At 43.5% G+C, this 23,045-nt stretch overlaps 1 protein-coding gene across 1 annotated transcript in view; it reads left to right on the plus strand.

Moving 5' to 3' along the window:
- LOC311106983 (CD2-associated protein-like) overlaps positions 1-23,045 on the plus strand; it is a 94,043-nt gene that overhangs the window by 41,202 nt on the left and 29,796 nt on the right. The window contains exons 3-12 of the mRNA XM_084149402.1: positions 1,740-1,917; positions 2,847-2,947; positions 3,339-3,459; positions 3,785-3,972; positions 8,237-8,324; positions 8,722-8,816; positions 10,156-10,254; positions 11,962-12,018; positions 17,282-17,318; positions 18,766-18,828. Of these exons, the coding sequence (XP_084005528.1) occupies positions 1,740-1,917; positions 2,847-2,947; positions 3,339-3,459; positions 3,785-3,972; positions 8,237-8,324; positions 8,722-8,816; positions 10,156-10,254; positions 11,962-12,018; positions 17,282-17,318; positions 18,766-18,828 (1,027 nt within the window). The remainder of the gene's footprint in view (positions 1-1,739; positions 1,918-2,846; positions 2,948-3,338; positions 3,460-3,784; positions 3,973-8,236; positions 8,325-8,721; positions 8,817-10,155; positions 10,255-11,961; positions 12,019-17,281; positions 17,319-18,765; positions 18,829-23,045) is intronic.

Consider the following 23,045-nt stretch of genomic DNA (forward strand, 5'->3'; position numbering starts at 1 on the left):
AACTGAACTTGAGCGTGCATAACTATTCACCCCCCCAAAGTCAATACTTTGTAGAGCCACCTTTTGCAACAATTACAGCGGCAAGTCTCTTGGGGTATGTCTCTATAAGCTTGGCACATCTAGCCACTGGGATTTTTGCCCATTCTTCAAGGCAAAACTGCTCCCGCTGGTGTACAGCAATCTTTAAGTCATACCACAGATTCTCAATTGGATAAAGGTCTGTGCTTTGACTAGGCCATTTCAAGACATTTAAATGTTTCCCCTTAAACCACTTGAGTGTTGCTTTAGCAGTATGCTTAGGGTCATTGTCCTGTTGGAAGGTGAACCTCTGTCCCAGTCTCAAATCTCTGGAAGACTGAAACAGGTTTCCCTCAAGAATTTCCCTGTATTTAGCGCCATCCATCATTCCTTCAATTCTGACCAGATTCCCAGTCCCTGCCGATGAAAAACATCCCCACAGCATGATGCTACCACCACCATGGATGGTGTTCTCGGGGTGCTGAGAGGTGTTGGGTTTGCGCCAGACATAGTGTTTTCCTTGATGGCCAAAAAGCTACATTTTAGTCTAATCTGACCAGAGTACCTTCTTCAATATGTTTGGGGAGTCTCCCACATGCCTTTTGACGAACACCAAACGTGTTTACTTATTTTTTTCTTTAAGCAATGGCTTTTTTCTGGCCACTCTTCCGTAAAGCCCAGCTCTGTGGAGTGTACGGCTTAAAGTGGTCCTATGGACAGATACTCCAATCTCCGCTGTGGAGCATTGCAGCTCCTTCAGGGTTATCTTTGGTCTCTTTGTTGCCTCTCTGATTAATGCCCTCCTTGCCTGGTCTGTGAGTTTTGGTGGGTGGCCCTCTTTTGGCAGGTTTGTTGTGGTGCCATGTTCTTTCCATTTTTTAATAATGGATTTAATGGTGCTCCGTGGGATGTTCAAAGTTTCAGATATTTTTTTATAACCCAACCCTGATCTGCTCCTTGGTATTCATGGTGCCGTTTCTTGGTGGTGCCCCTTGCTTAGTGGTGTTGCAGACTCTGGGGCCTTTCAGAACAGGTGTATAGATATACTGAGATCATGTGACACTTAGATTGCACACAGGTGGACTTTATTTAACTAATTATGTGATTTCTGAAGGTAATTGGTTGCACCAGATCTTATTTAGGGGCTTCATAGCAAAGGGGGTGAATACATATGCACGCACCACTTTTCCGTTATTTATTTTTTTCATTTCACTTCACCAATTTGGACTATTTTGTGTATGTCCATTACATGAAATCCAAATAAAAATCAATTTAAATTACAGGTTGTAATGCAACAAAATAGGAAAAACGCCAAGGGGGATGAATACTTTGGCAAGGCACTGTATGTGATGATTCCGCGGAGTCCTGCAGCCTTAAGAGCATCATTATCTAAAAGCTACCCCAGGAGGAGTAGGCTAGCTAGTTAGATGGCTGCCACAGCAGACAGGGCAGGGCTCACCCTGTAAATCAACAGGCCCCCTCTCATAATTGGGGAACTTCATAATGTGACTATGCACTATATTTACATTTTAGTCAAATAAAAGAGCTACTTACAGTACCGGTAATTCCATTCAACTACATCAATTAGCTTAAGACAACCACATCAGTCATTTCAAGCAAAGTATTTTTCCATCAGCAAGATCAGTGTAGCCTACAGGTAGGTGATCCTCTTGTAATGTAGCTGAAATGAATGATTGTCCTCGCTGTCTGTGTGGTGGCAGGAGGTAAAGAAGGAGCCCAAGGAGGTGAACGTGACAAAGGAGGAGGCTGAGGAGGAGCTGCCCCAGCAGAGAGAGAAGAGTGCAGGGAACGTGGCCAACCTGGTCCAGAGGATGAGCACCTACGGATTCCCAGCTGGGGGCTTCCAGCCACACTCACAGCCCCGTGGACTCAAGAAGAGTAAGTTGTGTGTGTGCTGGCTGTGCTTTCATCTTTAGAATCACATGTTGTCTCCACTGAAGCACTACCTGAAACTAGGAAGAATGCCCAGGGTCTTACCCATTCATTTCTGTGGACTTAATCTACCATAGGCTAAAGCCTGCTGCACACAGAGGGAACCCACACATATAACTCTCAGAATAAACTGCTTTCATTTCTTGTTTTCCATCTCACTGTGGGAGGAAGGAAATCAGTTGTCTGTTCTCTGAAGTGTGTCAAATGTATTAAAAAGATTGTAGGCGCATACTGGATATAGCCTATATATTTCCTGCTCCTGTATTTGAATGTTTGTCTGCTAATCATGGAGGCTTTTCTTCCACATTGAGCCTTTGTATAGCATACACACATTCTCGTGTGACATTTGTGAATAGAACTTGATTTAATTAATGTGTCAACAAGAGCAGGGTTACTTGAAGATCAAGCCCCTATTGAAATGCAGCATTAAAGTGGAGATGACGAACTTCTGATAATCGTCTGTTCGTCTCTGCAGGAAACTCTCACTAGCCCATGCCTCCACCAATCCAATGCTTTTAGATTTGTGGGAAGAAGTGAATGAGTGTACACTTCAGAAGAAAGGAGATATTATTAGAACTCAGCAGCTGTGCTTGTTCAGAGGGGCGTGTCCTGCCACATTATCACCTTGCTGAAAAGTCCCATAGTGCTCCTAGCAGGAGGGGAGTGTTCTCCTCCTCCACTTCCTGGATCCAGACACCCTTCCCACACTGCCCTCAGGCACACCAGGGTATACACACACACCATAAACAAACACCCGTGCACGCGCGTCCAGGACTTTTGCGCTTTAGCCGACCCATTGAGCAGCGAGCGGACTGATGTAACTGGTGTTCCTAGCCTTCTCAGGCTCCTGTCTGTTGTTGTTGTTGTTGTTGCAGAGTCTAAGAAGCGGCAGTGCAAGGCGCTGTTTGATTACATGCCCCAGAACGAGGATGAGCTGGAGCTGAAGATAGGGGATACCATCGACATCAATGAGGAGGTGAGGCTAGTGCTTCATTACACTGCCCTATATTGAGCCATTTACACAACAACTGAAATATAAGTCATGTGAATAAATGATGGTTAATACGTGATAAGCAGTAATGGGCAGTCACTACCACCATGGGACTTTTATTAATTGTTTTATTCTGTGTTACAGCATTCAACCCACATAATGCATAATTAATTTCATGTTTAAAAACATAATCAAAACAGAAATAAAGGTTATTTTTAAAAATAATCAAACCGACCTCAAAAAGCACTAATCGCCCAGCACTAACCTTAGGCTATAGGCTAATGTTGTAACTTGGTGATTTATGATATGTTATATTATTCTAATGTGGTTAGATTTTTACATCAGGTATTCAGAGGGTTCTGTTTGGTTGTTCCAGGTAGAGGAAGGCTGGTGGAGTGGAACCATGAACGGCAAATCAGGACTGTTCCCCTCCAACTTCGTCAAAGAGATTGAGACGAACGAAGATGGAGAGACGGATGACGTAACAGATGAAACCGGTAATAATGGAGCTAACAAAGCGTGACTCGTGTTCAATCAGCGCATGTCATAACAAGTTAGAGCTGCTAATGGATTTAGGTTATTTGCTGGATCTCCAGGCTTTTGTTTCTATTATTGTATCTAGATAAGAGAGCCCTATAGCCTACCTGTTGTGACAGGTGCATATGTACAGGCTATAGTGCCTGTGTTTGTGTGTGTGTGTGTGTGTGTTTGTGTTTGTGTGTGTGTGTGTGTGTGGGCGAGCGTGTGTGTGTTCTTCTCATGCACATATACAAATGTACTTGTTTCTGTTTTGTTCCATTATACATTTTGTCCTTCCCACAGACGGTAGCGGTAAAGAAGCTCTGCTCCCCCCAACCCCCACGTCCCCCATCGACCCCTCTCCAGGCAACGGAGTGATCGCCCAGCCCAAGAAGATCCGGGGGGTGGGCTTCGGGGACATCTTCAAGGAAGGCTCAGTCAAGCTGAAGGTCCGCCTGCCCAGCGCAGAGGGAGAAGAGAAGAGAGACAAAGTAAGTGAGCTGAGCCGGGACTGAGAGATGTCTGTCTGAGAACTCACTCACAGGGAGTCATGGACCTCAACAGGTCCCAATAAGGCTCAAATATTTCCCCTTAAAATAGGCCAAAGTCCTCTGAGAACTAATTCACAATTAAGAGGAAGATGGGCATGCTTTTTAAGTGTCCAAAAAGTTTCCAACTGTCATATGTTACATAACACTATAAAAATAGTAAGGAATGTTAGCATGTTGATACTGAGGATCATATCACAAAAGTCAGAAATGTATTCCAACTGGATTGCATTGACACCAATGCTGGTGTATGAAATAATTTTACATTGGATAATGTTGGTTTATGAACTTGTTTTACGTTAGCTAACATTCTGAGTTCAGCCACTTTTACACAGTCAGTATTGTTTAGTGTTGCATGAAGGAGTAATCGTAGGTGTAGCTGGCCTTTTGGAATCCCCTGAGTGTTTGTTTAAGTCCTGGGAGAGGTGGCGCAGCGTAGCGTGGGTTGGGTTTCTTTGTCAACCCTTCCACATCCTCAGGTTTGTTTTGTTCACTAATTGTTTGGATGGCAGGCAGGCAGTTTCCCTGCTCCCTCTAACTGACCTAGTTTCCTGGCATCATATCTAAGGGACATATTTCAGAGTGTGTTTCTAAGGTAGCTATTTCAGTGTGTTTCTGATGGAGATATTTCAGTGTTTCTAGGAGATAGACTATACAGTTGAAGTCGGAAGTTTACATACACTTAGGTTGGAGTCATTAAAACTCGTTTTTCAACCACTCCACAAATCTTTTGTTAACAAACTATAGTTTTGGCAAGTCGGTTAGGACATCTACTTTGTGCATGACACAAGTAATTTTTCCAACAATTGTTTATAGACAGATTATTTCACATATAATTCACTGTATCACAATTGGGTCAGAAGTTTACATACACAAAGTTGACGGTGTCTTTAAACAGCTTGGAAAATTCCAGAAAATGATGTCATGGGTTTAGAAGCTTCTGATAGGCTAATTGACATAATTTGAGTCAATTGGAGGTGTACCTGTGGATGTATTTCAAGGCCTACCTTCAAACGCAGTGCCTCTTTGCTTGACATCATGGGAAAATCAAAAGAAATCAGCCAAGATCTCAGAAAAAAAATTGTAGACCTCCACAAGTCTGGTTCATCCTTGGGAGCATTTTCCAAACGCCTGAAGGTACTGCGTTCATCTGTACAAACAATAGTACATCGTACCGCTCAGGAAGGAGACGCGTTCTGTCTCCTGGAGATGAACGTACTTTGGTGCGAAAAGTGCAAATAAATCCCAGAACAACAGCAAAGGACCTTGTGAAGATGCTGGAGGAAATGGGTACAAAAGTATCTATATCCACAGTAAAACAAGTCCTATATCGACATAACCTGAACGGCCACTCAGCAAGGAAGAAGCCACTGCTCCAAAACCGCCATAAAAAAGCCAGACTACGGTTTGCAACTGCACATGGGGACAAAGATCGTACTTTTTGGAGAAATGTCCTCTGGTCTGATGAAACAAAAATATAACTATTTGGCCATAATGACCATCGTTATGTTTGGAGGAAAAGGGGGGGTGCTTGCAAGCCGAAGAACACCATCCCAACCGTGAAGCACGGGGGTGGCAGCATCATGCTGTGGTGGTGCTTTGCTGCAGGAGGGACTGGTGCACTTCACAAAATAGATGGCATCATGAGGAAGGAAAATGTATGTGGATATATTGAAGCAACATCTCAAGACATCAGTCAGAAAGTTAAAGCTTGGTCGCAAATGGGTTTTCCAAATGGACAATGACCCCAAGCATACTTCCAAAGTTGTGGCAAAATGGCTTAAGGACAACAAAGTCAAGGTATTGGAGTGGCCATCACAAAGCCCTGACCTCAATCCTATAGAACATTTGTGGGCAGAACTGAAAAAGCATGTGCGAGCAAGGAGGCCTACAAACCTGACTCAGTTACACCAGCTCTGTCAGGAGGAATGGGCCAAAATGCACCCAACTTATTGTGGGAAGCTTGTGGAAGGCTACCCGAAATGTTTGACCCAAGTTAAACAATTTAAAGGCAATGCTACCAAATACTAATTGAGTGTATGTAAACTTCAACTGTATATACAAAAGTATGTGGACACCCTTTCAAATTAGTGGATTCGTCTATGTCAGCCACACCCGCTGCTGACAGGTTTATAAAATCGAGCACACATCCATGCAATCTCCATAGACAAACATTGGCAGTAGAATGACCTTACTAAAGAGCTCAGTGACTTTCAACGTGGCACCGTCATAGGATGCCACCTTTCCAACAAGTCATTTCTTCAAATTTCTGCCCTGCTAGAGCTGCCCCAGTCAACTGTAAGTGCTGTTATTGTGAAGTGGAAACATCTAGGAGCAACAACGGCTCAGCCGCGAAGTGGTAGGCCACATAAGCTCACAGAATGGGACCACCGAGTGCTGAAGCACGTAGCGCATAAATATCCTCTGTCCTCGGTTGCAACACTCACTACCGAGTTCCAAACTTTAGCACAATAACTGTTCGTTGGGAGCTTCATGAAATGGGTTTCCATGGCCGAGCAGCCGCACACAAGCCTAAGATCACCATGAGCAATGCCAAGTGTCGACTGGAGTGGTGTAAAGCTCGCTGCCATTGGACTCTGGAGCAGTGGAAACACGTTCTCTGGAGTGATAAATCATGCTTCATCATCTGGCAGTCCAACGGATTAATCTGGGTTTGGCGGATGCCAGGACAACGCTACCTGCCCCAATGCATAGTGCCAAGTGTAAAGTTTGGTGGATGAGGAATAATGGTCTGGGGCTGTTTTTCATGGTTTGGGCTAGTTTGGGCCCTTAGTTCCAGTAAAGGGAAATCTTAACGCTACAGCATACAATTACATTCTAGACGATTCTGTGCTTCCAACTTTGTGGCAACAGTTTGGGGAAGGCCCTTTCCTGTTTTAGCGTGACATACAGAAATGGTTTGTCAAGATTGGTGTGGAAGAACTTGACTGGCCTGCACAGAGGCCTGACCTCAACCCCATCGAACACCTTTGAGATTAATTGAAACGCCGACTGTGAGCCAGGCCTAATCACCCAATATCAGTGCCCGACCTCACTAATGCTCTTGTGGCTGAGTGGATGCAAGTCCCCGCAGCAATGTTCCAACATCTAGTTGAAAGCCTTCCCAGAAGAGTGGAGGATGTTATAGCAGCAAAGGGGGGACCAACTCCATATTAATGCCTATGATATTGGAATGAGATGTTCAACGAACAGGTGTCCACATACTTTTGGTCATGTAGGGCGGCAGGTAGCTTAGTGGGTAAGAGCGTTGTGCCAGTAACCGAAAGGTCGCTGGTTCTAATCCCCGAGCCAACTAGGTGAAAAATCTGTCGATGTGCCCTTGAGCAAGGCACTTAACCCTAATTGCTCCTGTAAGTCGCTCTGGATAAGAGCGTCTGCTAAATGACAAAAAAAAAAAAAATAGAGTATTTCAGTGTGTTTCTGAGGGAGTTTCTGAGGGAGTTTGTCTGTGTTTACAGACAAACTGCAGCAGCACATCCAGATTAATTTGCGACATCCTTTATTTGCATTAATAGTGATAACTGAATTAATAGTCCCGCTAATAGCACACTGTAGGTTTCAGTTGACGATTTCTAGCATCCATTTAACCCCCTCTGAAACTCTTCTCTCTTTCTCCTCCTCCCCCTCCTTTGTCATGGCAGCCTTGGTTCAGTCTTCGTCCCACAGCTTACAACATGGCATATTCCATTACGCTGTCGTTCAGTCACTCCATCAGTAGATGCATCTCCTCTCTCTCTCTCTTTCTCTTTCTCTCTCTTTCACTCTCTCTCTCTCTGCTCTCTCTCTCTTCTCGTGACTCAACGGCTTGTTGCTCTCAATCCATAGGACATTCCTCTCAGCCGAGACAAAACACAGACTACCTTAGGCCTGCCTGGCTCTACCACTTGTCTCTCTGCTCGCTCCGTAACTAACAAAGGCTTGCTGTTCCATGTCGATTCTTTGCCATCCCAAGCTTTCTGATGTTGGTCTAACTCTTTTAACCCATGTGACATACTCTGTAGTAGACTGGCAAACTCTTCACAAACACTGACCTGCACGCTGACTGACACACTGTCTGTTGACCAATCAGTGAGTCCGTTGATGGCTCTGTGTTCATTCCGGTCAGGAATGTGGTGGAAACCATCTGGGCATTGCGCTGTGCATCTAATCATGTCAGTAAATCCATCTGTGGTTTGCTTCATTTTAGCCAATCCCATCATTACCATCTGCCGCAAAGCCCGCCCATTCCATCACGACAGACTCCCAGAAAGCAGAGGGGGACAGCAAAGCAAAAGGTAAGGGAGAGGGTAAAGGTCCCAGTGTTTATAATTAGAAGTGACTGTTTTATGCAAAATGTAATCTAGTGTTGTGTTCTCAGACATTACACTTGATCATCATAACACAACATTTATGGTGTTTTATTGTGTTTCTTACATGTTGTTCTTACATTGAGGGTAGGTTCAAGGGGTATATATTGTGGGAGAATGTGTAACTACAATCACACAGTTGCTACATAGCTAAGCGTTCAACTTTTAAAGCCAATTGCAGTGTTAGGATTAGCCAATGGTAATGGTATCACTAGGAAAAAACGTATCACATCCATTACTTAACTGGTGTTCATGTATTCTGTGTGTGTGGTTTGTTTGTCAATGACTCCATTTCTCAACAAGAGTGTTGTTCCTCTTTCCCCAGTAAAAGAATACTGCAAGGCCACCTTTTCTTTTGAGTCCACAAACGAAGACGAGCTGACACTGAAAGAGGGTGACGTCATACAGATATTGAGTAAGGTAAGTAAAGCCACCCTGACCAGCAACAAACCCGTGGCCCTAGCCTATACTCAGTGGAAAAGCTTAAAGCTACTACTACTGCTACTACTTCAACAGTCTCCATTTGCTAGTCAAAATGTTTTCAAACAGACTACATAACTGTCCATCTTGTAAGGGAGAGAGGTAAGTAGAGGATCTATAGGCTTGTTCCCAGCCCTGTGTCTACACTTTAAGCCTGGCAAATGTGCCACATATAAACATGATTTATTTGGTCCTGGTCAACATGGTTCTTCCCAGACCGTGGTCTTCAGTGTGTTAATGTCACCCCCAGACCAGACCCAGGTGTAGTCGTACTGATTGTGCTCATCCATCTTACTGCACACTCTCCAACCCTGTTCTTCCCTAGTGACGTAGGTGAATGTTGTGAGCAAGAACTGGACCAGGACCCCAGGGACAGATTTTAGTATTTAGTCCTAATGCTTTGTATTGGGATGTAGGTACACCTGGGTAGTTTGCAGTAGGCACGACAACATTTTGAATCAGAAAAATAAAATGAGTGATCCTCTTATTGGACCAGTTCAGGTAGTACCTTTCCATTTCAAAATGATCTCAAAATGCCCACTAAACACGATGCTCATCACCAACGAGCACCCTGCTGTGTTTTGGAAGCAGCATGATGAGAGGAAGCTGTCGTCATAGCAAGTAGGTGATCTATGGAAGTTAGCTTTACTTGATGTTGGCCAGAGACTGGGGACTTGGGTCCCTGTTGAATTTCACACCCTGAAGAAAAGCATTAATGCCCTGACTGGGAACGCGGTCAAGACATAATGCTAGTCTGTCTGGAGAGGTTGAGTTACCATTAAGAGGTTATGTGTCTCTCTAATCATGGTTTGTTATTTAAGGCAGACACATTATGACAGTACATGTTTCGCTGTGGGTAAATCATGATGTTTAAGCGCCATCTAGTGTCCATTAAGCAGATTTATGTTCAAGTTCAAGGGCTGCATTCAGCTTGATTTGAAATCTAAAGGCAATGTTTCTGCGTTCGCGGAGACTGCATTCACAGTAAACGCTGCATATGTGAATGCTGCATCTAACATGAAGTGAGGCTGTGGAGATGCCTTTTATCAGCTCTGAAGCTGATCTAAGCTGATTATATTGAATCAAGGTCATCATTGTCTATTCAGAGGAGATGGAGAATTTGTTTTGATTACAAAATGGCCTGATGCAGACATTTAGAACGTTTCTCAGACTCCTGTCTACCAACTGTCTGTATTATGATGTTCTGTGCTTTTATCTTAGCCTTTTCATCATTATGTTTGAAAAGTGGTTTACCAATACAGTTCTTGTTATGTTTCAGGACACGGGGGAGCCGGGGTGGTGGAGAGGGGAGGTCGGAGGTAAAGAGGGGGTCTTTCCTGACAACTTTGTGACTGTTATGTCAGATGAAGACAAAGAGGTAAGATAAAAGTGGTAGTGAACGTCAGAACCCATATGTGTTTCCTTGTGTCCCCTAGTAGCCTATGTGTAAAGTCAGTCATTTGTCTAAGGATCATACATGTTTAGTTATAAAAACATACATACACTGCTCAAAAAAATATAGTGAACACTTAAACAACACATCCTAGATCTGTATGAATGAAATAATCTTATTAAATACTTTTTTCTTTACATAGTTGAATGTGCTGACAACAAAATCACACAAATGATCAATGGAAATCAAATTGATCAACCCATGGAGGTCTGGATTTGGAGTCACCCTCAAAATTAAAGTGGAAAACCACACTACAGGCTGATCCAACTTTGATGTAATGTCCTTAAAAGTCAAAAAGTCAAAATGAGGCTCAGTAGTGTGTGTGGCCTCCATGTGCCTGTATGACCTCCCTACAACGCCTGGGCATGCTCCTGATGAGGTGGCGGATGGTCTCCTGAGGGATCTCCTCCCAGACCTGGACTAAAGCATCCGCCAACTCCTGGACAGTCTGTGGTGCAACGTGGCGTTGGTGGATGGAGCGAGACATGATGTCCCAGATGTGCTCAATTGGATTCAGGTCTGGGGAACGGGCGGGCCAGTCCATAGCATCTCAATGCCTTCCTCTTGCAGGAACTGCTGACACACTCCAGCCACATGAGGTCTAGCATTGTCTTGCATTAGGAGGAACCCAGGGCCAACCGCACCAGCATATGGTCTCACAAGGGGTCTGAGGATCTCATCTCAGTACCTAATGGCAGTCAGGCTACCTCTGGCGAGCACATGGAGGGCTGTGCGGCCCCCCAAAGAAATGCCACCCCACACCATGACTGACCCACCGCCAAACCGGTCATGCTGGAGGATGTTGCAGGCAGCAGAACGTTCTCCACGGCGTCTCCAGACTCTGTCACGTCTGTCACATGTGCTCAGTGTGAACCTGCTTTCATCTGTGAAGAGCACAGGGCGCCAGTGGCGAATTTGCCAATCTTGGTGTTCTCTGGCAAATGCCAAACGTCCTGCACGGTGTTGGGCTGTAAGCACAACCCCCACCTGTGGATGTCGGGCCCTCATACCACCCTCATGGAGTCTGTTTCTGACCATTTGAGCAGACACATGCACATTTGTGGCCTTCTGGAGGTCATTTTGCAGGGCTCTGGCAGTGCTCCTCCTGCTCCTCCATGCACAAAGGCGGAGGTAGCAGTCCTGCTGCTGGGTTGTTGCCCTCCTACGACCTCCTCCACGTCTCCTGATGTACTGGCCTGTCTCCTGGTAGCGCCTCCATGCTCTGGACACTACGCTGACAGACACAGCAAACCTTCTTACCACAGCTCGCATTGATGTGCCATCCTGGATGAGCTGCACTACCTGAGCCACTTGTGTGGGTTGTAGACTCCGTCTCATGCTACCACAAAAGTGACCAAAACATCAGCCAGGAAGCATAGGAACTGAGAAGTGGTCTGTGGTCACCACCTGCAGAACCACTTCTTTATTGGGGGTGCCTATAATTTCCACCTGTTGTCTATTCCATTTGCACAACAGCATGTGACATTTATTGTCAATCAGTGTTGCTTCCTAAGTGTACAGTTTGATTTCACAGAAGTGTGATTGACTTGAAGTTACATTGTGTTGTTTAAGTGTTCCCTTTATTTTTTTGAGCAGTGTATATTTTTTAAATAAACTGTCTTCATGTTGCAGCCAGCTCCCACATCAAGAGGATCAGTCAAAATGTCTCCCAAGCAGGAAGCAGAAGAGGTACGCTGGGCTGTCCACATGCTTGTGTTAAAGTGCATAGTGTTGGTGTATGCTCACATAATTCATATGGGCCTCTTCCATTGATATAAAACACAGTTATGATGAGAGTGGTAGCCTGGGAATGTTCTGCTGACTGGTCATATTGGACCCACCGTAATGTGTGGTCTTTGTCAGGGGTCTCTGTAAGTCATCACTCACTTTAGACTGAAACATAATAGTTACTGAGCTCTAACAGTTTTAATCTTGTCTCTAGCGAAGACCCCTCACAGCCAATGTTCCTTCAAAAAATGTTCGGCACTGAGCAAATTTTATGTCTGCAACTTTGATAGGGGTGTGGGCCGCATAAAATCTGACCTTAACATGAGGGGCCACAGTGGCTCGCGGGTCTGCGTACCCACATCCATACCCACACATGCTGTCAGAGCCCTAGCCTTTTGGGGGCCCCCCGCACCTTGCAATCAAAACATTTTAGGGGCCCCCTCTACACATTTTGCCATGGGGCATAGAGATAAGATTTAGCAATTTTATAACTCATTTCATGCATTTTCTAATCATTTTGCCATGGGGCAGAGCAATTGTTTTGCAGTTTTACAGCTAATTTCCTGCAATTCTACAGATTTTGTCATAGGGTGGAGAGAAATGTTTGCCGTTTTTGATATCGGAGTGAGATGGCCTAACAAAATCAGTGGGGGCCCCCGGTCGGTAGTTCAACCATTATTACTACAAGTTTAGATGTCTAGACTAACTTACCAATCTAAACTAAGTTTAGCTGACATGGGTTAATTGAGAGAGAAAAACTGCTGATGCACCACCAAATTTCGAATTTGCATGTTGTGTATTCGACTATTCTAACTCTCAACAGGAAGTTGAGACCTCGAGTGAGTTCCAAAAAATATATGTATTTTTTGGGCGGGCCTACAAAAGGGACCTCCAGTTGCCTATCCCTGATATAAGTCTACCAGAGTGGCATACCATCAGAAACAATGGAGAAAATGCATCCAATAACATTTTTACATGTAAATATCTATTGAAAAAGCTGTTCTATGATACAGCCTACAGTAGTAACCAATGTATGGTGTTCAATGTAGCCTACATTCAATGAGACTTTTGAAAAAATGCAGGGCTTGACATTAACCTGTTTAGCCACACAGACAAGGAGGTGACTTAAAATGTTGTATTGTGTTGTTTGAAACCACTTTACAAAATAACATGAATTATTATCCCCATACCATTATCATAGCAAAATCAGACAAAAATGAATGACTGCTAACCTCTGCCTATTGGCTTCTTAGCTTATTCAAGCCTGTCTCAAAATACAACACTGCCCCTTTAAGACATAAAAAAGCTTTTTACCTGACTCGATTTTCAAGGATGGCTAGAAATGTACATGTTTTGTGCTCTTGTAGGCAGCAATCACACCCCATTGCTGACCAGAAATGAGCTATAACTGGGCTATTAACTAGCATAGAATATGAACAAATGTGCACACGTGGCTACATGCTTTGCGCTGTCAATAGAATCCTCAGACGATGCACTCTGCCTAAAACAAAATCACAGACTAAGTCTTGTTTAGTTAGATTTGTTTCGGTATGTTGCATTGAAAGGGGCTAATATTATGTTGATTCGATCACAATTCCCACATTAGAGGGAAACGTTGATAATGTAAACTAACGGGGCAAACTACTAAAGTTGAGTGAAGTTCAATCTCGTGCATCTCTTTTGCATGCTGGTATTTCATCTGTGAGGCAGTCCTGGGGAAGCTGCGCCCAAGCACGCACACATCTTAGAGGGAACATTACTCACAGCTGTTCTGTTCAAAGAGAAGTGCACAATATCAATTGTGTGCCTCCTTCTGACCAAAAAGTATCCTCCAGCTAAATTGTTTTAATTTGTTAAAGTTGAATTTCAGAGAAGACTCAAAGACTCCTTTAATCGTAAATAAAGTTCCTGGTACTTGAACTAGTTCCATCGGCATGGCAAAGAGACCTGGCCCTTGTTGCCTCATCGGCCCACACAGTGGCTGCTGTTGTTGTGTCGTGTTACGGCCTGCTGGAGAGAACACGCTGCTCTGCCTCCCCGCATGTAGGTCAATGGGTGAAACAGTGGTGGAGCACAGCCTTCTGGCATGGAGTGTTGGGAGAGTTTTTACTCCATAAATGAGCTCAATGTTGCCCTTTGTTTAAGGCCCTGGCCTAGGCAGAGGGAATGTGATGAGCACTGGCTCATGTGATGGTTGAGAAACACGCCGGTCAAATGTTCATGAGATGGAGGGATGGGAAGTGTATGTTCTCAGTTCTGCTAGATGCTCTGTAGAGGGCAGCCATGAACAGATCTCCATTAAGAGAGGTTGTCAGGCCAGTCTCTTTCGCTCTTTCTCTTCCTCTCTGTTTTCATTCTTGTTCTCTCTTTCTCTCCATCTCTCTCTCTATTTCTAAATTGTTTTTGTTCCAGTGTAGGTTGTTACAGGATACATACCAGTATGCATCTTTGTGGTGCTGGCAAGGAGCAATATCAATCTGAAATGTTGCAGTGGCCTGTGGCTGTATCCATCCTATTATCACTGCATGAAGTTGACTTACAGGAGAACAACTGAGCTTTAAACCTCCTAATCCACCACTTATAGGTGTCCCACTGATGCTGTTGATAGAGTAAATATCGTTAGTTTATTTCCATCTCCCCGGTCTCTCACTCTTTAATGTGGTTGAGAGAAAGAAACGTCTGCATTATTTCCCACGTTCCCTGGGGTCGTTGGTGCTTTGGTCCCTCTTGACTACAGCACTCAGTCAGTCAGTATGGTTTCTGAACCCTGCAGAAACTAATGAGGGCCCCTCAAGTAAGACATGAAATGGCAAGTGGCTGCTTTTAGCTCTCCGTTTAGATAATGGTGGTAGCTACCATAGTTTGTCAGGTATAGCCTTAACATGGAAAGTTGCCATGGAAGTTGTCATCACACTATAATAGAATGATCCCATTGGGCTTGTGGAAGACTTCCTTACAAACCTATTGAATGTGGACTATGAATATGAAGCACACACTTCTTGTCTAGAAGCTGTCAGTAGTACTGCAGTGTCTTACTGCTTGGCATCACCTATTAAGGACTTAGTGTAATTCCATAGGACAAACATTAGAGCACATTTTAAGATGAGCAAGATTAAGATCAGTGTAGGTTATTCAAGGAAACTGAGCATAATTGCTTGTTGTATTCATTTGGAGCATGTGTTTCGCTTCTGATTCATGCTCCGCATTATATGCCTGGCATCACTCCTCCTCAGCGCTGACACACTGATGGGCCTGAGCAAGGCACTGTGCAGATTCGTTAATCTTTCTATCTAAGGATCAAGGTGATTTGTAGATCAGTGATTCGGCCCAGTGCATTGCTCAGGCTGGCTCCCTGGAACAGCTGTCGTGACATCTGCATCTCTGGCACATGACCTTCCAGTAAGGAAGCCCTGTGTTTCTATTGATATACAGTTTCAATTGGAAAGGTATCAGGTAAGAATAAAGCCTAAGCATGTTCAAATGTATTACAGAAGTCATGCAGAAATGATACCATGAATTGGGAAGAATTTAAAGAAACTGATAAAGACCAAAATCATTCAAACTTTGTTGTAAATATTACAGCAAAGGGCGGTCATTCTTTGGAGCAACAAACAATGGTTGAACAGACCCTGCCTTTCTTCTTTGTTAAATGTGAAATTCTTCTGCGGAATTGCCTCCAAAGTAATTGAATTTAGTTGCGCACTGAAAAAACATGAAAGCGTTGTGTCCCCTTGAACAAACAATTAACCCCAGGCCTACTGTCTTTCGGTTAATCCCAAACCACCCCCTCGCCCCTACCAACTTGCTCAGAGGGCCCTCCATTGTCACATGTTGCTGACAAAACTCAGAGGGTGACTTCAAGAGTGGCAAGGGATCAAATAAACCAATACATTTCGGGGCACGCTCATGACTTGAGTAATGCAATTCATGTTCCACTTTTAAATAATAAAAAAAGCATGACCTTCAAATGAGAAAATCCCCCCTGTAGATATAAACCCCAGTAACAGTTAAACATTTAATTTGGGAGGTATTTCATATGTTACATGTATCAAGCCTTGAAATCAGACACATACAAATACAGGTGACTCATAATTAGGGACGACTATTATTTTGTGTGAAATTGCGCAAACTCAAAAATGATGCGGTGCGTTATGGGATACCGCTTCGCTCTGAAGCCGGCAGCGTAGCTGACTCGGTCTAAGTTGTTATCGAAGGGATTAATTAGCACCTTCACCCTTTTCACTCCCTCAGCTTTGGGACACTTGTGCATATGGGGGAAGCGCGTGTGAATGCGCAAATGGAGGGACAAGGGGAAGGGGGTGATTTGACACAAGGAATAAATACACAGTAAATAACGAATAACAAGTAAAAATGACATGGCTATATACAGGGTGTACCTGTACCGAGTCAATGTGCAGGGGTACGAGGTAACTGAAGTAGCTATGTACATATAGTAGGGGTAAATTGACTAGGCAACAGGATAGATAATAGACAGTCGCAGCACCGTATGTGGTGATTGTGAAAAGTGTGTATCTCAGACACCGCCTGGTGTCAATGACCTGGAGGGCCTGTATTGGGCCGTCCGCACCGCTCTCTGTAGAGCCTTCCGGTTGAGGGTGGAGCTGTTACCATACCAGGCCGCGATACAGAATACATTTCCCAGAATGCATTAGATCAAACACTGTAGTATGGAAGGGAAGAATCTAACATCTCATGACAAAGGAAAATACTGTTGGTTTGACATCTTTAAGTTATCAAACTAATGTTTGAAATGGTATGTGTATTCTTTGCATTAATAAGTGGCATATCCTTTTGATAAATGATTTGTCAAATGAATGAGACTCATGTTTCATGTCTTAGCTGAATTGGTTTGAATTGATTTGAATTAAATTCTTCTTCCTTCAAATTCAATTGAAATTCTGCGTCCTTTGAGTTGTGGCCAATTCAAATTAATTCTGGATTGTTATTCATCAGCCTTGTTGACCCGTAACAAGGTATTCTGGCTTGCTTTTCTTTAGAAAAAGGCTTGACTAGTTGCCTTACTACGTACTGTACTTATTAACATATTCCCTGAATGTTGAACCTAATTCAGTGGGGCAAGAAAGTGCTATTTCTCTCTGTACTTGTTGGCCATCATGGTGTATCTGCTGATGTTTAAACTGAGGGCTACTGTAGATTAATGAGAAGTCCTCTTTGTCACATTGACCTACTTTGTGTTTTTCAGAGACCCAAGAAGCCGCCGCCACCATCAAAAAGCATAGGTAAGGCCTGTTTCATAAGGAACAAGTGACCATCATCAATCTCCTGTAGATAAGCATGTGTAATAGTAGATCACTTTCAGTTAACGGAGAGGCAGGCAGCGGAAGACTTATCTCTCTCTCAGCGTTAGTTTCCAAGAAGAAAAAACCTGTGGTTTTGCAAGCAACTGTTCACGCAATCTGTTTTCTAAACATCCCCACTGGAGTCGTCTCTAGTACAGTATCAAACAATATGGGCAGACAAACATAAACGTGTACCTCTGCCTGTGACCATTAGCACATCATGTCACCTAATATCACGGGCAGCAGGTAGCCTAGCGGTTAGAGTGTTGGGCCAGTAACCCAAAGGTCACTTGCTCGAATCCCCGAGCCGACAAGTTGAAAAATCCACCAGATAATTGTCATAATCTCGAATTCTGTATGCTTGGTTGGCAGGCAACAGTTTTTGAGGGGAATGGCCAGAAATAATCTGATGGAGAGGTGGAGAAGGAGGGCACCAATCGCTTCCTCGCTTGCTCAGGATAATTTATAGATTTAAATGCCCCTCTCCTCTGAAACGATTTTCTCTTAAGTGGTGTAAATCTCCCGGGAGGGTGCCTAAATTGGTGCGTTATTAAGAATGCACTTCCTGCCTTGAGCTGACATGATGACTGTGTTGCACTACGACCCCGAGGGGTTCAAGATTCAGGAAAAATAAACCAACATCTAAGACTTTCCCAACTTTGTTTAGTACCAAGTTGTAAACTCAGTCCAGATCTGAGCCTAACTGCGAAGGCCGACAGAGACGTGATGCATATAGGTATTTAGGATCCTTTGACTCCTGTCTGATAGCACAATGTAGTCTCACATAGCAGACTCCAATGGCTCTCATCCCTGCAGCTGTTAGAAGAGATAAAATACCTCCGGTATAATGGGTTTTAACTTTGCCATAGATCTGGATCTAGATCTCTAGAAGCATGGAGACTTCCCTAATGCCCCCAAGGTGTAAGATTTTGGGGATGATGATGATTAATCACTAGGCCCATTCATTCTAAGTGCTCACATATTTGTATTTCGATTTTTATTACTTTTCTGAATTGACGAAGGTACTTGGCTGTTCTATATAGCACCGGCATTCACCTAGATATCTGTCGTGATTGGAAAAAACAAAGACTGTTTTCTCTTCTTTGAGGTTGTTGTTTCCGAGAGGGGTGTAAAGACTGACTGAACGGCTCATATCTAGCACACCCACATCTGAAGTTACAGGCGCTTGCAGGGAGCACTGCAAAGATTTCTGTACTCTCCCTTTAGTCTGCACAGGAAACACTTGAGTGTCTCCACATCCTCCTCCTGCCTGCAGAATATCTGTTCAGTTTGCTTTGTGTTCGAGTGACTGCCCTCATAGACTCATAGATCGACGGTAAAGAGAGGAGGACGTTACTAAACAACGGGAACATGCTTCGCTTTTCAGCTCGCAAACCCGAGGTCCCGAGCGCCGACAAGAAGCCCCAGCAACCCCATCCTGAGGATAGAGGTAAGGGTCGCCCTCTTCCCTCCCTTCCACCTACCTGTCCTTTCCCATTAAGGGGTGAGAAACGTCTCCCCTCTCCCCCCCTGGGAGCAGCACTTGTGTCCCAGCAGATAAGTTGGTGTGAAGAAGGTTGCAGCCAACACTTCCCACCTCACAATCAGCTCCGACCGCTCCGAGGGACATGTGGCTCTCCGGATGAGGCCACTAGACTCAACACCAATCATTCTCTCCGATATCGCATAGATTTTTTTTATTGGTGTTACAGTAGAACCTGTAACCTGGGCTCCCGAGTGGCGCAGCGGTCTAAGGCATGCATCTCAGTGCTTGAGGCGTCACTACAGACCCCCTGGTTCGATTCCAGGCTGTATCACAACCTGCCGTGATTGGGAGTCCCATAGGGCGGCGCACAATTTGGCCTAGTGTCGTCCGGGTTTGGCCGGTGTAGGCTGTCATTGTAAATAAGAATTTGTTCTTAACTGACTTGCCTAGTTAAATAAAGGTAACATAAAATATATATTAAAAAAACCTGGCCCTAATTGGGGTTGTGTGTGTGTGTGTGTGTGGAATCTCATCTGTAACACCAAAGGAGAGTTTGCTCTGTTTTCAGATAGACATGCAGGTCTTGATTTACTAAGTGTTTGTACCAAGTGGCAAATTTGCACCTGGAAGGAGTAAATTGACATTTGCCTTTGGACCCCACATTAATAACTTAATGAATAATATGAATAACTAACTGCGAATGCTCAGTAAAGCTGTCTTCAAGGGTCTAGACCCTAGACAGACACTTGTCATACAGATAACGGTAGGGATACACTTTTTGACAGTAGAACAGCTTGTAGGGAGATGGTGATTATGCTAATGTAATTTGGCCTGGTCCCCTCGCTACAGCGATGACTTAATCAGTGGGAGTTTAGCACCAGTCCTGCCATGTCTACCCTACCATACCCTACCATACCCTACCACACCCCAGGGTATTAATAGAGGAGCACAGTGTCATCTTTTGATTTCACATGTTGGGCAATGTGTCCTCCTGGATAAACACAACACTTGTGTCTTCAGCCTTCTCTTTATTAACAAGTAAAGGTTTATACAAGTAACGTTTTGTACAATCATTGGAAAATGTATCAGATTGGCCACCAGTTCACATATAATATGGATGGTTTTATTTATTTATCCTATAGAAATTCTATGATTTCTCCCACCTATTGTGTAGGAGACATTATGTACAGTGCCTTCAGAAGGATTCACACCCCTTTACTTTTTGTTGTGTTACAGCCTGAATTTAAAATTGATTGAGATTTTGTGTCACTGGCCTACACACAATACCCCATAATGTCAAAGTGGAATTATATTTGTACAAATTAATAAAAAATCAAAAGCTGAGATGTTTTGAGTCAATAAGTATTCAACCCCTTTGTTATGGCAAGCCTAAAGTTCAGGAGTACACATTTGCTTAACAAGTCACATAATAAGTTGCATGGACTCACTCTGTGTGCAATAATAGTGTTTAACATGATGACTACCTCATCTCTGTACCCCACACATACAATTAATTATCTGTAAGGTCCCTCAGTCGAGCAGGGAATTTCAAACAACGATTAAACCACAAAGACCAGGGAGGTTTTCTAATGCCTCTCAAAGAAGGGCACCTATTGGTAGATGGGTAAAAAAACAGACATTGAATCTGGGCTGACCCCATTTAGTCGACTGGTCGATTGTTTGGTCTATAGGCTGTTGGCCGACCAAGATTTCTTTAGTCGAGCAGTAGCAAAAAAAACAAAAAAACATTCATAGTGTAAAAGACACTGGTCTGAATCGCGCCTGTTTGAGTGGACTAAATCCATTGTGGAGGCCGTGGGGATGGCACAGTCCATCACTCTAAGACACGTGCTACTGAAATTGTATATGGTTATATTACGTAAGAACAATGGTGCAACACTAATAAAAATAAGATTATTTTATAACAAATGCACTTTCTCCCGCGTTGGATAGCGGTTGCTGTCCGCGGTTCTAAAACATCAGTGTGCTGTTGAATTGGTGCCTTTTCCTAGACAATGTTGCTATGTGCATAATAGCAAAGTTAACCAGCATATTGGTGTTGAGAACAATGTGGCGGAGGCAGAAGTGGAGTTAGGAGACGACAAAACAGCCTTTGCCTTAATTGTCTAAGAAAAGTGAGGAGAGCGGAAACCCCAACTTAATTAGGTCTATAATAAATAGCCCAACTGTTAAATGTGCCTGGCTTGATAAATCATCCATATACAGTGTCTTGCAAAAGTATTCACCAAAACTCACTGACCAGGCAAGGAGGGCATTAATCAGAGAGGCAACAGAGACCAAAGATAACCCTGAAGGAGCTGCAAAGCTCCACAGCGGAGATTGGAGTATCTGTCCATAGGACCACTTTAAGCCGTACACTCCACAGAGCTGGGCTTTACGGAAGAGTGGCCAGTAAAAAGCAATTTCTTGAAGAAAAAAGTAAGCAAACACGTTTGGTGTTCGCCAAAAGGCATGTGGGAGACTCCCCAAACATATGGAAGAAGGTACTCTGGTCAGATGAGACTAGAATTGAGATTTTTGGCCATCAAGGAAAATGCTATGTCTGGTGCAAACCCAACACCTCTCATCACCCGAGAACACCATCCCCACAGTGAAGCATAGTGGTGGCAGCATCATGCTGTGGGGATGTTTTTCATCGGCAGGGACTGGGAAACTGGTCAGAATTGAAGGAATGATGGATGGCGCTAAATACAGGGAAATTATTGAGGGAAACCTGTTTCAGTCTTCCAGAGATTTGAGACTGGGACGGAGGTTCACCTTCCAGTAGGACAATGACCCTAAGCATACTGCTAAAGCAACACTTGAGTGGTTTAAGGGAAAACATTTAAATGTCTTGGAATGGCCTAGTCAAAGCACAGACCACAATCCAATTGAGAATATGTGGTTTGACTTAAAGATTGCTGTACACCATCTAACTTGAAGTAGCTGGAGCAGTTTTGCCTTGAAGAATGGGCAAAGATCCCAGTGGCTAGATGTGCCAAGCTTATAGAGACATACCCCAAGAGACTTGCAGCTGTAATTGCTGCAAAAGGTGGCTCTACACAGTATTGACTTTAAGGGGTGAATAGTTATGCACGGTCAAATTTTCTGTTTTTATGTCTTATTTCCTGTTTCTTTCACAATAAAAAATATTTAGCGTCTTCAAAGTGGTAAGCATGTTTTGTAAATCAAATGATACAAACCTCCCAAAAATCCATTTGAATTCCAGGTTGTAAGGCAACAAAATAGGAAAAATGCTAAGGGGGGTGAAGTCACTGTATATCTACAGAAATAAGACAGATCCTGCTTGTGGGCCTGTTTGAGTGTTTGTTTTATAGCCTACAAATTCGGCTGTTTTTTAACTTTGCGATGCTGTAATAAAGGCTTTATACTTATTTTTGTTAGAACAGCCTCTTTTGGTGTTACTTATTTATTTAGTGTTGTTTACAAAATTCCAAATTGTCAGAAATTATTATAACAATAATAACCCTATTTTCTTCTTGATCACCTTCTTATTTTTATTTTTAATTATTACTATTATTATTATGGTCATTATAATAAGTGATGTCATCATCATTAGTAGGCTTAGTATAACAGTCTTGTATAACCACCATCGAGCTGTAGGCCTAAGAGCGCATCCTGTTTAGTCTTAATACCGTAACTTACTTACAGTAGGCCTATACAGTGGGGAAAAAAAGTATTTAGTCAGCCACCAATTGTGCAAGTTCTCCCACGTAAAAAGATGAGAGAGGCCTGTAATTTTCATCATAGGTACACGTCAACTATGACAGACAAAATGAGGAAAAGAAAATCCAGAAAATCACATTGTAGGATTTTTAATGAATTTATTTGCAAATTATGGTGGAAAATAAGTATTTGGTCAATGACAAAAGTTTCTCAATACTTTGTTATATACCCTTTGTTGGCAATGACACAGGTCAAACGTTTTCTGTAAGTCTTCACAAGGTTTTCACACACTGTTGCTGGTATTTTGGCCCATTCCTCCATGCAGATCTCCTCTAGAGCAGCGATGTTTTGGGGCTGTCGCTGGGCAACACGGACTTTCAACTCCCTCCAAAGATTTTCTATGGGGTTGAGATCTGGAGACTGGCTAGGCCACTCCAGGACCTTGAAATCCTTCTTACGAAGCCACTCCTTCGTTGCCCGGGCGGTGTGTTTGG

This window comes from Coregonus lavaretus, assembly GCF_964263955.1.
Source record: "Coregonus lavaretus genome assembly, chromosome: 31".
NCBI lineage: Eukaryota > Metazoa > Chordata > Actinopteri > Salmoniformes > Salmonidae > Coregonus > Coregonus lavaretus.